Here is a 14066-nt window from a genome sequence, read left to right as displayed (position 1 = left end):
GTTAAAGATAGTTGCTAGCTGCTGTGTGGTGCTGGGAATTGAACTCAAGACTTCAGAAAGAGCAGCCTGTACCTGCTGAACCATCCCCCAGACATGAATTAGTTTCAGTGTGTGTCTGGGCATCATGTGCATGTAGGAGCTGCAGAGGCCAGAAGAGGAGTCAGGTAGTTGTGAGCTGCCATGTGGATGCTGGGAATTGAAGTGAGTCTTCTGTAAGAGCAACAAGTGCTCACTGAGCCTTCTCTCCAACTCCTTAATTTTTTTCCTCCTTTGGCCCCAGCTGCCCTAAAATTAAATGTGTATATAGTTCAGGTTGGCTACAAATTTGCAGAAATCCTTCTGCCTCTGCCTTCAAGTTACATGAGCCGCCATACTTGCCGCCTTATATAGGGTGGTTATACAATTTAATGGCAACATTTATTTTATTTTCCTTTTTAATTTTTTTTTTTAAAAAAAAACTATCTTCTCATTTTACATGCCGAATCCATTTCCCAATCCCTTCCTTCTTCCTGCTCCCTCCCATTTTTTTTTCATTCTTTTTTTTTTTTGAAACAGGATCTCACTGTACATCCCTCACAGGCCTGAATCTCAGAGAGATCCAGTGTTGGGGTTAAGGTATACCACCATACCTGACAGCAGCCCTTATCTTTCTTAAATTCTAAAAGCTAGGGAGACATTAGTGTATAAAAGGCTTGCCATCAAGTGTGAGGACCCCAGTTTGAATCTCCAGAATCCATATAAAGCCAGGCTCAGTAGCTTGCATCTGTGATCCCAGTGCTCCTAAGGCAGAATAGGAAGTAGAGACGGGAGAAATTCTGCTGTATGTAGTAGTGTACAAGAATTGACTTTGCCTTTTTTTTTTTTTTTAAACTTTTCTCATTTTATGTATCAGTCACAGTTCCCACTCCTTTCCTTCCTCCCATGGGGAGTCAACAAAGTCTGGCATATCACTTTGAGGCAGGATCAAGGCTTCCCCCTCCCCCACCCCCATATGTAGGCTGGGCAAGGAATCCCTCCATAGCAAATAGACTCTGAAAAGCCAGTTCATGCACTGGGGATAAATCCTGGCCCCGCTGCCAGTGGCCCCACAGACTGCCCCAGCCACACAAATGTCACCCACATTCAGAGGGCCTAGTTTGATCTTACGCTGGTTCCTCCACTGTCAGTCCAGAGTCAATGGAAGACCTTGCTTTTAACAAGGTGAAAGGCAAGGGCCTAGTTTGACCTCTTGATCTCTACTTATGCACAGTCCTTATGCCCACACATGTCATACACATCACACACATACACATTTTTAAAATTCTAGGGCTGGGATATGGCTCACTCAGAAAAGTGCTTTCCACACACGCATGGAGGACCTGAGTTTGGGTTCCTGGCACATGTATATAAAGAGCTGGGTCAGCAGCACCTATCTGGGAGGCAGAGATAGGTATAGCCCTTGGGCTTGCCAGCCAGTTCATGTAGCTGAATTTGATGAGAGACTGTAGTAAGGAGCAGCGGGCCGCGTCCCGGCTAGCTTAACCCTCAAAATAACCACACAGAAATTGTATTAATTAAATTACTGCTTGGCCCATAAGCTCTAGCCTCTTATTGGCTAACTCTCACATCTTGATTCAACCCATTTCTAATAATCTGTATGTCACCACGAGGTCGTGGCTCACCAGGAAAGATTGACATGTCTGACCTGGCAGCTTCATGGCAGCTCGGCTCTGTCTGCCGCTTTCTTCCTCCCAGAATACAGTTCCGTCTTTGCCTGTCTAAGTTCTGCCCTATCAGGCCAAGCAGTTTCTTTATTGATTAACCAATGAAAGCAACACTAATACTGAAAGACCTTCTACACCATTTCCCCTTTTTCTGTTTAAACAAAAAGGCTTTAACTTTACCATAGTAAAATTACATGTAACAAAACAGTTATCAAGCAAGAATTACAGTTACAATATTTATATCTATTTTATCTTTTATAACAATGGAAAACTGTAACTATAAATTCTTCAACTCCATCAAGACTCCAGAGGGATATAATATTATCTAAGTGAACAGGAAGTACTTTGTAAGCAACTTCCAAAACTCTAGAAATGACAGAGACATCTCACGGCCTGGACAGTCACCCAAAGTTTCTCTGTACCGTTGGGGCATCCATCTTCAGCCTACAGGCCCATAGTATCCAGCAGACATTTCCATGAAGCAGGAAACTTCAAAGACAGTCCAGTCACTTTCTGCTGTGTCCTGCAGAATGTCTCACAGACTCTTTCATGAAACAGGAACCCCGAAGGATCATCTCACCTTTAGGCAAGTTCAGCAGTCCTCTCTCTGTGGGTTCTTCATGTCCAGTTTATGCAGCTGTCCAGGCAAGAGCAGTTTCTTGCCCAAGTGGCTATCAAACTCCATAAGGAGCCTCTTTGATGCCCATCTTCCTCTTGAAGTAGATTGGTGCTGCCAGGAGCAGACGTGTCTCATTGTCACGAAAAGCCCTAAGTTATTAAAACATTAAATGCCATATTCTATAGTCTTTGAAAGATATGAAGAATGCCTATCTAACTGAAATATATCTATATATCTAGAAAAATCTAACATGACTACAATCTTGACTATTATCAATGATAATCCATTAACAACCTATATTTCCTAATTATACATTACATTTTTAAATGAACTACACAATCACAATACTTTAATCAAAATTAGAAATATGCATATAACAAAATTGACCTTAAATTAGTAAACCAAGATTCATATCAATGCAAATTATTCATATCTATATCAAGAAACCTTGTTTCAGGAAAAAATAAATAAGGTGGAGAGGGGACTGGAGAGATAGTTCAGTGATTTAAGAGTATAGTTGCAGAGTTCTCAGCACACATGGTGGGTGGCTCACATAGCCTATAACTACAGTTCCAGAAGATCTGATGTCTTCTGACATGCGCGTAACCGCACAGAGATACACAGGCATTAAGGTGGCAAGCTTTTGAGGAAAACAGTGGCCTTTATTAGAATATTTTAGTAAGCAAACTTACCTAAGTGGATGCTTAAATTAATGTACTTCAGCGATTTCTCATTGAAATATCTTGACAGCAGAGACTGGTGTCTAAAATGTTTCTGATTATAGAATATGTGGTTTCTCCTTAACGAACTCCCAGGATTCTAGCGGGATGACACTGCTGATGTTGGCTGCGGCAGGAGGACAGGATGACCTGCTGAGGCTCCTTATCACCAAAGGTGCAAAAGTGAACGGGCGCCAGAAAAACGGGACTACAGCTCTCATTCATGCTGCTGAGAAGGTTTGAGACCTGACTGCATGAAGGGATACTGAGAATCTGGTTTTGTAGTTAAATAACAGTCATAACATAGCCTTACTGTGTGATTTCAGGGGGTCTGTGACATGTGAATTAAAATTTGACGACTTACCTAGGTGGTAATTTATAATGAGTATAGTTCCTAGGTACACTGACAGTGTACTTTAAAGAATTCTTGGAATTAAATTTGTTTTTTGTTTTTTAATAGAATTTCTTAACCACTGTGGCTATTCTTTTGGAAGCTGGAGCTTTTGTAAATGTCCAGCAGAGTAATGGGGAGACTGCACTCATGAAAGTAAGTCTCAGTTTCACCCTGGGGGTTCATGCTGGCACTGCAGACTGGGTAGTCCCTGGAATTCAGCAGAGCAGTAGAATATGGTGGTGTCAATAATGTACTGGAAGAAGCTTAGTCTAAGGGACCCAGCAACAGTCATGGAATGAAGGTGGTAGGCATTGAGTCAGCAGAAGAAATGTATCGGCACGAATCGGGAACGGAAGGGACTGTGGGTGTTTCAGTGATTGAGAACTCTGCTGGAAGCAGACGGTGTTGAGAGAGGCAGATGGAGCCAGGATGACAAAGAGTGTAATTTATTAGAGTTTTATAGATAGGTGTCTGTGGTGGTCTCCAGACAAGACAGAAGGAAGAGTTTGTCTGCTAAACTAGGCTTTTCCTAGAAGCAATTACTATGTCTAATGCCAGTTAAGAAAGTGAGATCAGACATCCATACACATCCAGCTGAATCTAGCAGGAATTGGGAATACAACCAGGATCCCTGTAGTCATATGAAAGGGTGCCCAACACCCATCTTTACAGGGTTAGAAGCCTGGGAATAGGAAAGGACTATGATGTGCTCTTATTATTGTGTATTTGGTGAGTCCACCTCCTTTGAAATTGTGGCTTGCAGATAAGCTTTGAGTTGAAGATTGTTGAGTCTTACAGCTGCTGCCAGCCACCCTGCTTGTGCCCTTCTTTGAGTGGTAGGTTGTGTGTACCTCACTGACCGTGGCCCAGAGTGGCTCCTTCCTCTGCAGTAGTTCCAGATTTCTGGTTCCTAGTTTTGTTAGGACTCAGTGGAACTAGGTGTCCCTAGGTGACTCGTCTTCTCTCTTCCCTGAGGTACATTTTTGCAGAAGCTCTGTTCTAAGTAGGGATTTGTCTACAATACCACATTCCACTTTGTCAGGTATGAGCGGTGAGTTGGATTGTAGTACAACTCCAGGCTTGTCCTGAACCCTGTGTTTTTTATTTCTCTTGGGCCTCCTGTCTGACCCTTAAAGACTTGGTCATTGCTTTGTGAGCCCCTCCTAAACCTGATTTGGGTGGTGTACCCAGTCCTTTTATTCAGGAGTCTGGGCTTGTGTCTTTAGTCTTCATAGTACTGTCTTACTGAGAAACTGCTAGACAGCAGACACTTGCACCTCTGTAGAAGAAAGAGCACAGGACAGGGAGTAGAGTATTCTACAGGATCATCAGGATTGGGGGTGTTCCTGAGGATAGGTGATTTTCCTGAGTTAGGATCTCTGGCAGCCAGAGGCAAGCAGCAGCTGGGGTAGGATTGTAGAAGAAAGTCTAGAGAGAATCAGGACATTTGTCCTGGGGACTGACTGTTCCTCCTTACTAAAACCTATAGTTTACTTCTTCTGTGCTGTCCTGTTACTAATGCTGTCTTCCCTTTCCTGTACAATGCTTTGCCCTCTTGAAAAAGCTGCCAGATGTGTGTGGAGAAAACTACCCACCCCAACTGAAGTTACTCTGGTTTACACTGAAAAATTGCTGCTCTTCTTTTCTGACCTAGGCTTGTAAAAGAGGAAATTCAGACATTGTACGCCTGGTGATTGAATGTGGAGCTGACTGCAATATTTTGTCAAAGCACCAAAATAGTGCATTGTACTTTGCAAAACAGTGTAACAATGTGCTTGTGTACGAACTGCTGAAGAGCCATTTGGAAACGTAAGTGTCAGGAGAATGTGCCATGGTTAAGTCAGAGTGAGATAACGACTATTTATTTGAGGATATCATATTTGGAATAGTTTGTGTAGGAAAATGTTTTAAAAAGATTATCCTCTTGGATTTCTCCTCAGTAGATCATACATTTCATAAATGGCATACTTATTAGGTGCATATCTGTGCAGGTTACTAAAATCTTAGAAAACCCTGGGACCATTTCCTTAACATGGTAAATTTAGGAATGGAGCTGTAGCTGAGTAAAATGCATTTAGGAGGTTAGGGCAAGAAGAGTCTTTGTCCGCATAGTTGGTTCATGGCCAGACTAGACTATGTAAGACTCTCTCAAAAAAGTTGTCTACTCTTAATTTGGCTAACATCTTCATGTGCACATGTGTGTAGAGAGGGAGGAGTGTGCATGTGGAGACTATAAGTTGACATCTGTGTCTTCTCAACAGCTTTCTACCCAAGTGCATTATTTTTCAAGTGCATTTGGAACCATATTTTGTTTCAAGTTTATGTCTTTATCAGTGAAGAATTCTTTTGATGGGCTGAGTTGTGGTTCTGTGAGCTTTTGCCTAGCATATGCTAAAGCCTGCGGTTCCATCCCCAGCACCACCTAAAAACAAAATTTTTTGGCAATGCTTGCCAAAACAATGCTTGAGAAGTAAGGTCCTTAGTTTTCACCCTGGACCCTGGTGAGACAGCCTGAAAAAAACAGCCCGTTGCCTTCTGAGCTTGAAAACTAGACACTAAATATTCTAAACAAAAAGTAAACTACATTCTAGGCAAGGGACTGAGTTGCATCTTGCCCTTGTGAAACTTGACAACCTGTTTCCCATAAAGAATCCCCAGAGGCTAGTTCATCCCCATCCCACACTCTGCTTTTTTTTAATTTTTTTTTTAAATTTTTTCTGAACATATGGGTAAATGCAGAGAACCTGTCAGGGAGGTGCCCAGCCATCTTCCTTTGCTCTGAACTGAGGGGCTCTCATTTCTAATTTTTCATTCATACATTAGCCAATCGCAAAGTGAATTTTGTGCCAGACAGTCTCAAAGGCCAGTATTATGGAGAAGACTGAGTAAAAGTTGCCCTTGTGCAACTCCTGTTTGATGAAAAGGAAATTTAAAGGCACTGTCATGAGAGGAGAACTGCATGGGGCAGAGTTATAGTTCCTTCTCACAAAGGTGCTGCTAGGCTTTGTGGTTCGGGTATAATGCAGGTATTCAGGCAGCTAAAGCATAAGGATTCCAAGTTCAAGCGCTCCTTAGTCTACAGAGTGAGTTTGAGGCCAGTGTAGACATGAAATGCTGTCTCAATATCAGAGGTGAGGAGAGGCTGGAGACGTAGGTAACAGAGTAAGAGTGCTTGCTGTGCTCCCACATGAGCAAGGTGGGGCGTGGTTCCCTTCACACCTCTCACCTCTGCACTGTGAGACAGTGGAGACAGGAGGCTGCTGGGGTCTCTGGCTGCCAGCCTAACTGGATAGTGAGCCCCAGGTTCAGAGAACAAGCTGCTTCAGAGTGGTAAAGGATGACACAGCGCTGTCCTCTGGCCTAACCACTTCACACACAAGCAAGCACACAACACAAAATCAGAGAAGCAGTTTCCAAAAGTGAAGTCAGGGCTAGCGGTGTACCTTAGTGGTAGAGCACTTGTTTTAGCCATGTGCAAGGGCCACGGTACTACAAAAAATAAAATTTAAAAGTTAAAAAGTAATGCTGAGTGGTGGTGGCTCACGACTTTAATCCCAGCATTCAGGAGACAGAGACAGACGGATCTCTGAGTTCAGGGCCAGGCTGTTCTAAAGTGAGTTCCAGGACAGCTAAGGATATACAGAGAAACCCTGTCCCAAAAAAACAAAAGAAGCAAAGTTAGTGGGAAAGCTTTATGGGCATTATATATCATAAATACATCCTTTGGTGGTTTCCTTCTGCAGAGGGGTAAAGGGAGGGCAGGATCTCATGTATTCTAGTTTCAGACTCACTGGCTTCCTTCCTTGACTTCCTCCTAAGTACCAGGACTATAGATGCATACCATCACATCTGGTTTATGTGGCACTAGTGATCTAGGTTTCATACTGAGCTACATCTGCAACCCTTAATGTATGTATTTTAAACTTGAATTTTACAGTGGGATGCAATGTTAAAATGATATAGTACACAAAGTGTAATGATCAGATCAAGGTAGCTGGAGTTTAATTTGTTGATATTTAATTTCTGTGGTACAGTGTAATAATTCAGTATACCTACATTAACAGTTAAGATGGGGTCTCACTCTAGCCCAGGGTGACCTCAAACTCATGGCATAATATCTGAGTTCTGAGTCACCATACCCAACTATTAACAGTCTCTGTCTTTTCTCACTAGACTTTCAAGAGTTGCAGAAGAAACAATCAGAGATTACTTTGAATCTCGCCTTGCTTTGTTAGAAGCTGTTTTCCCAATAGCTTGTCATCGACTCTGCGAGGGACCAGATTTCTCAACAGATTTCAATTACAAGCCTCCTCAAAACATACCAGAAGGTAAGCATATGCTCTCCTTCAAACTTGAGTGTTTGAAAGATGAGTTAATTCCTAAATAGACCTTTACTTTAAAGGAACTTTTTAGCAGAATCCACTGTGATAGCTGGCAGAGCTGCTCTGGCAGGAGGCCTCTCCATCCCACCTTACCTACCACTGGAATCCTCTTTCAAATGTTAGGAGCTGGTTCTTGATAACTGTAGTTGTCTATTAAGTCTAACTAGAAGATAACTTCACAATGCTATGCCTAGAACCTTTTTTTTCTCCTAAATTTTATTATCTCTACTGGGTTTCCCTTGTTTTCTTATGAGACAGGGTCTCACTATGTAGTTCTTGTTGGCCTGGAACTTGCTATGTAGTCAAGATAGCCTTAAACTCAAGAGATCCGCTTGCCTCAGCCTCCTGTGTGCTGGGATTAAAGATGTGCCCTACCATGCCTGACTTGGGTTTTGCTTGTTTGTTTTTTAATAGTCTTATTCCAATATTCCTGTTTTAGCCTTCTGAGAGCTAGGATTACAGACATGAACCATCATTTGGTTTAATTTAAAAAAAAACAACAAAAAACAACCTTGGGGGTTGTATGTCAGCAATGAGTCCTGTCCCCCCTCCCATTGGAATTAATGACAGAGCTATAAGCAGTTAATGATGCCTAGAGGATCATTGATTGAGTTAATAACCCAGCCATGCTCATGTAGGCAACCTTAACTAAATATAGTGGCCATCAAAAACAAAATAGTTCGGCAATGGCACCTTTAACCCCAACACTCAGAAGCAGGTGCAGCCTGATCTACAGCACGAGTTCCGTGACAGCCAGGACTGTTACATAAAGAGACCTCGTCTCGCAAAAGCAAAAAAAAAGGTGGGGGGGGGACCTATTGGGAAGAAGCAGTTTGCTTGGTGGGGAAGGGAGAGGAATAAGAGGGTAATGATGGCTAGAATATAAGCAGAGTATATGAAGTTATAAAGGATAAATAAAGCAGAAGGGCTGACCCAAGTTCAACCACAGAATCCACAGTAGAAGAGAACCTACTTTTTTTTTTTAATATTTATTATTTATTATGTATACAACAGTCTATCTGTGTGTATGCCGAAGGCCAGAAGAGGGCACCAGACCTTATTGCAGATGGTTGCGAGCCACCATGTGGTTGCTGGGAATTGAACTCAGGACCTTTGGAAGAGCAGGCTATGCTCTTAACCACTGAGCCATCTCTCCAGCCCTGAGAGAACCTACTCTTAAGGGCTGTCCTGTCTTCCACCTTTGTACCATGGCACATTCAAGGGTGCTGGCTTATGCCACCAAGCCTGATGACCTGAACTTGGTCTCTAAATTCCACATGGTAGAGAGAATCAAAAAAAAAACAAAAAAAAACAAAAAAAGCATTGATGTAAACTACATCGTTATATATTTATGACTGACACGCACTTGAAGACTTCTAGGAACTAAACAGAATTTTGCACATGTATTTATGATTCAGCTGTTATCTTAGGACACTTTTAAGTTACACGTTTATGCACATGTGTGCAAGCATTCATTCATGCCATGGTGCGTGGGTGGAGGTCGGAGAATAACTACAGGAGTCAGTTTTCTTCTCCACCACGTGGATCCTAGGGTGGGAGTCGTGGTCAGGCATGGTAGGTAAGTGTCCTTTAACTGCCGCACACAAACACCATCTAAATAATTTTTAAACATTTTATTTACTTATTTATGTATACAGTGTTCTGTCTATATGCTTGCTGGCCAGAAGGCACCAGATCTCATTACAGATGGTTGTAATCCACCATGTGGCTGCTGGGAATTGAACTCAGGACCTCTGGAAAAGCAGTCAGTGCTCTTAACCTCTGAGCCATCTCTCCAGCCCCACAAACACCATCTTAAACATTTTTCTTTTTTTTTGAAAATATAACTTTATGTTCTTCACTGTTTTGCCATGGGTGTCAGGTTCCCTGGAACTACAATGACAGTTGTGAGCTGCCATATGGGTGCTGGGAATTGAATCCAGGTCCTCTGGAAGAACACCCAGTGCTCTTAACTGCTGAACCCTCTCTCCAGCTTCCTTAAACATTTTTTTCATTACATTTTTGTGGGGGCGTGCTAATGCCAGAATGCGTGTGCAAGTGAGAACAGTTTTAGGGAATTGGTTCTCTCCTTTCATCGTGCTGTTCTTTGGGAGTGAAAATGTGGTCAGGTTTGGCAGCAGGTGCCTTTACTCACTGGGCCGTCTCTCCAGCCACCTTAGTACTTGTGAGGCGCCGAGGCAGAGTGTTTTGCTTATTGTGCATCACATAAACTGGGTTTAGTGGTACATCCCAATAATCCCTGCACTCAGGAGGTGAAGAGGCAAGTTTATCTTTTTGGACAATAGTGAATTTGAAGCTATCCTGGACTACTTGAAATCCTGTGTAGTATTCATTATACCAGTCAAAGACAGCCAGTTGCTGACTTGCTGGCTAATGAATTTGGTTTAGTTTTGTATTTTGAGACAGGCTTTCCCTATGTAGCCTAGGGCTTGTCTTACTCCTGACAGTCCTCCCTCCTTGGCCTCTTAAGTATTGGGCTTAGAGCACACAATACCCTGACTGACTCAGGGCTGTTCTGAATATCTAGGCTGTGTGCATTGAAGGAAAGGGGCATTTGGCTTGATGTTACTGTAGGTAGGTAGGTAGGTATAGATGGTTGATAGATATGCACACACACTCATTTTGTTAACTTATCAATTGATAACATGGACACATCTTATTTCAACCTTATGCTGCTCTAAATGGCCCTGATAGAGCTGAACCAACCACGCCTACATAATTATTTTCTATTTTGCTTTCCCTTACTTGCATGAACCAGAAATCCTACTATTCTTGTGAATTTTTTTTTTTTTTTTTTTTTTTTTGGTTTTTTCAAGACAGGGTTTCTCTGTGGTTTTGGAGCCTGTCCTGGAACTAGCTCTTGTAGACCAGGCTGGTCTCGAACTCCCAGAGATCCGCCTGCCTCTGCCTCCCGAGTGCTGGGATTAAAGGCGTGCGCCACCACCGCCCGGCTTTGTGAAAAATTTTTATGGCACTCCATGCTTTCTAAGGATAGGAGGTAGGTCCCTCGGTTCATTTCCATGTACCACCAAAACAAAAACTCTTTAATGATAATGTAGGCAAAGTAGAACTTCTGGAGAGGCTTTTCATTCCTGAAAACTACAACCAGTGGACTGGTTAATTAGGTTACATGCATTTCTGTCTCCTAAACCATCTTGCTGGTTCTCAGGTTCGTTTGTAGTGTTGTGCATGTTACATATAGAGATGCTTGCACGCCAAGCCTGATGGCTGAGACTTGATTCTGGGAGCCCACACAATAGGAAAGATCCAGCTCGCATAGGTTGTCCTGACTACCACACATTGATGTCAAACTATGTAAATTTTCTTGTTGTGAAGACACAGTAACTAAGGCCAGAGAGATGGCTCAGCGGTTGAAAGTGGTTGCTTCTCTTGCAGTTTCCAGCAACCACATGACAGCTCACACTCTAACTCCAGTTCCAAGATTTCCTAATCTCCTCAATCTGGTCTCTGCAGGCAGCAGGTGCAGATACACATGCACACAAAATACTAATTTCAGTAGAAAAAAACAAACATGAAAGTCTCTTCCCTTGTGGTTGCTTGGACAAGAGGTCAAGTTCTGTGGTTTGAAAACTGTAGGATAAAGTACGAGTGTTTTGAGTAGGAGCAGGAGGATCTTACCAGGGAGCTTCTACTGCCAGCAGGCATGACCTCACCCCCACACACTGATAGCATTAATCTTTTCTACTCATCCTTCTTCAGGCTCTGGTGTCCTGCTCTTTATTTTCCATGCAAACTTTTTGGGTAAAGAAGTTATTGCTCGGCTCTGTGGACCATGCAGCGTACAAGCTGTGGTTTTAAATGATAAATTTCAACTTCCTGTTTTTCTGGTAAGATTTTCTGTAGTTAATTGAAAATTGTGATCAAAAGTCATGTGACTTTGTTTTATTAAGGTCTTTAATGTGCCCTTTAATGTGCCCTTGGTATGGGCACTTTTTATAAAAGAAAATGACCAAAATTTTGTTTATAAGTACTTAAATTCACTTTAATGCCACTAATATATATCTCAACATTCTGAGAATAAATTCTTAGCCCTGAGACCTTTTACATGAGGCCAGAATAAAATGGTTGTGCTTATGCCTGTGACCTAATGTATAATTCTTTTGACGTAAAGGAATGCCTTTTGGTGTGTTTTGGTTTGATTTGGTTGAAATAAAGCTACCAACAAACCTTCAATTCCTTATACTCTTATATGATTGTTTAATTCTGGTGTCAGGTCACATATGTGCACCATCACTCCTAACTTAAAATTTTACATTTTGCCATTTGTGGAATTCTTTCCTGGTGCTATTGTTATAGTCATTTCTTCTGTGCTTGCACTATATATATTAGATTTTTGTGTTTTTTAGTGTTTGAGATAGGGTCTTTATCAAGGCCCTGGTAGGCCTTGAACTTAACATTGTTCCAAATGCTGAGTGGAATGTGATCTTAAAATCAAATCACACTACACTGACTCAGAACAAACAAACTTGAGGGTGGGATGTGGGAGATTTGAGTGGGTAAGAACATTTGGGTACATGCATGTCACAGTGGGTGAGGACAGATGCCAAGTGATTGGCTGGCCAGCCTGATCAATGAGAGATCATGTTTCATGGCATTAAGTCAGAAGGTGATAAAATTTTTGACACCACATTCAGCACATTTAAAAAAGCAAACAACCCTAACCAGAAGCTGAGCCATCAAGTCTAAGGCCAGTCTGGGCTACACAGGGAAATCCTGTCCCAAAGGAAAAAAAAAAAAACTCAGTTTATTGATCTCCACTGTAAAAGGTTCTAGTGTTTGTAGATGTCAAGTCTGATTTTTCTCTTTCCCTCTAGGATAGTCACTTTGTTTACTCGTTCAGCCCTGTCGCCGGCCCCAATAAGTTGTTTATAAGGTTGACGGAATCACCCTTTGCCAAGGTGAAAATCTTTCCTTCATACTTACGGTAATTGCTCAGGTTTCAGTGTTCAGGGTCCAGAAGAATCCTCTCTCCTAGGGCAGGGATGCTGGTTCTCTGAGGCAGTGTACACTAGCTGAAGGTGAGGTCTGAGGGCATCCCTGGAGAGCATTCCAGTCCTGAGTTGAGTACTGATCTGCCATTTTGGCTAGGCACAATCTCCATGTGAAAGGAAGCTGGATTTTTTTTTTTAATAGTCACTTTTTAGCTAAAAATAGCAGCAACCCAATATTCTTACAAGGTGGGAGCTTTCATGTGTACTAACACTCATTTTCTTTTTAGGTCAAGTTGCTAATAGGTGCATACAGAGTGCAGCTGCACTGACCTAAGTACCAAGACCAGGGCTGTCTTTGAAACAGTGTGGAATCCTGGCGCATCTGAAATGTTCAAATATAGTTTCCCTATAAACTTGCAATTTAAGCCTGTTTGTTGCCTGGTAAGGACAAACAGGGCCTTTATAATGCATAGTCTATGTGTAAGTGTTTGTGCCATTGTTCGAATGTTCAATGTTCTGCATAGTTTATTTCCACAATGTGGAACACTACATATGAGAACTATTTAATTAAAAACTTTTGAACTTGAAATTTTCTACTAGTCTTTTGAGTAGTCTTTGAAAAAACAGATTCAGGCTGGGCTATGGTGGCTCTTGGCTAACTCTAAACTCCAGTTCAGGGTCAGCCATGTACCTGACATGTACCCACGGCATGTACCCTCTCCAAACTGCTCTTGGCGATGGGGAGTCAGCTGCAGTCACAGCATGGAAGAAGGGGAGTGTATTAAAGTGTCTGAATAAGACCTGTGCTTTGCTTTGTACAGTGAATTACACTGACCAAAGTGAAGAAAAGAAGGCAAGGAAGAAGCTCAAGGACATGTTTGGCTACATAATGAGTTAGAAACTTAACTGAGAGAACATGTCTGAACAAAATAAAAAATCCCAAGTTGCAGAAATGTGTCTTATGGCAAATTGCTGGACCATTCAGGTCTTTTTTTTTTTTTTTCCCAAAGCCTGCTGTGACCTGTAAGAGACAAATCTTTCATCAGTAAGTAGGAATGTCATACATGTACACACAGGCATTGTTTAGACAAGCTCTTCCTACAGAATACCTGCTGGCTCCATCCTGTAATCCTGCTTCAGGATTATAGGTATGTCCTACCAGGCCTGGGTCACCTTGTATAATTGTGTGCTTTTTATAAGAGGTTTCAGCCCACCAGGCAGTGGTGGCTCAGCCTTGACTCCCAGCATTCAGGAAGCAGAGCAGGTAGTTCTCTGT

At 42.1% G+C, this 14066-nt stretch overlaps 1 protein-coding gene across 1 annotated transcript in view; it reads left to right on the top strand.

The window, feature by feature from the left end:
* Mphosph8 (M-phase phosphoprotein 8) overlaps positions 1 to 13673 on the top strand; it is a 39954-nt gene extending 26281 nt beyond the window's left edge. Inside the window, exons 8-14 of the mRNA XM_057786022.1 lie at positions 3138 to 3278; positions 3502 to 3588; positions 5090 to 5244; positions 7609 to 7763; positions 11559 to 11686; positions 12674 to 12757; positions 13078 to 13673. Of these exons, the coding sequence (XP_057642005.1) occupies positions 3138 to 3278; positions 3502 to 3588; positions 5090 to 5244; positions 7609 to 7763; positions 11559 to 11686; positions 12674 to 12757; positions 13078 to 13119 (792 nt within the window). The 3' untranslated portion in view covers positions 13120 to 13673. The remainder of the gene's footprint in view (positions 1 to 3137; positions 3279 to 3501; positions 3589 to 5089; positions 5245 to 7608; positions 7764 to 11558; positions 11687 to 12673; positions 12758 to 13077) is intronic.
* Positions 13674 to 14066: the final 393 nt, after the last annotated feature.

This window comes from Chionomys nivalis, chromosome 12, assembly GCF_950005125.1.
Source record: "Chionomys nivalis chromosome 12, mChiNiv1.1, whole genome shotgun sequence".
Lineage (NCBI taxonomy): Eukaryota > Metazoa > Chordata > Mammalia > Rodentia > Cricetidae > Chionomys > Chionomys nivalis.
This window is presented reverse-complemented; position numbering and strand designations above follow the sequence as displayed.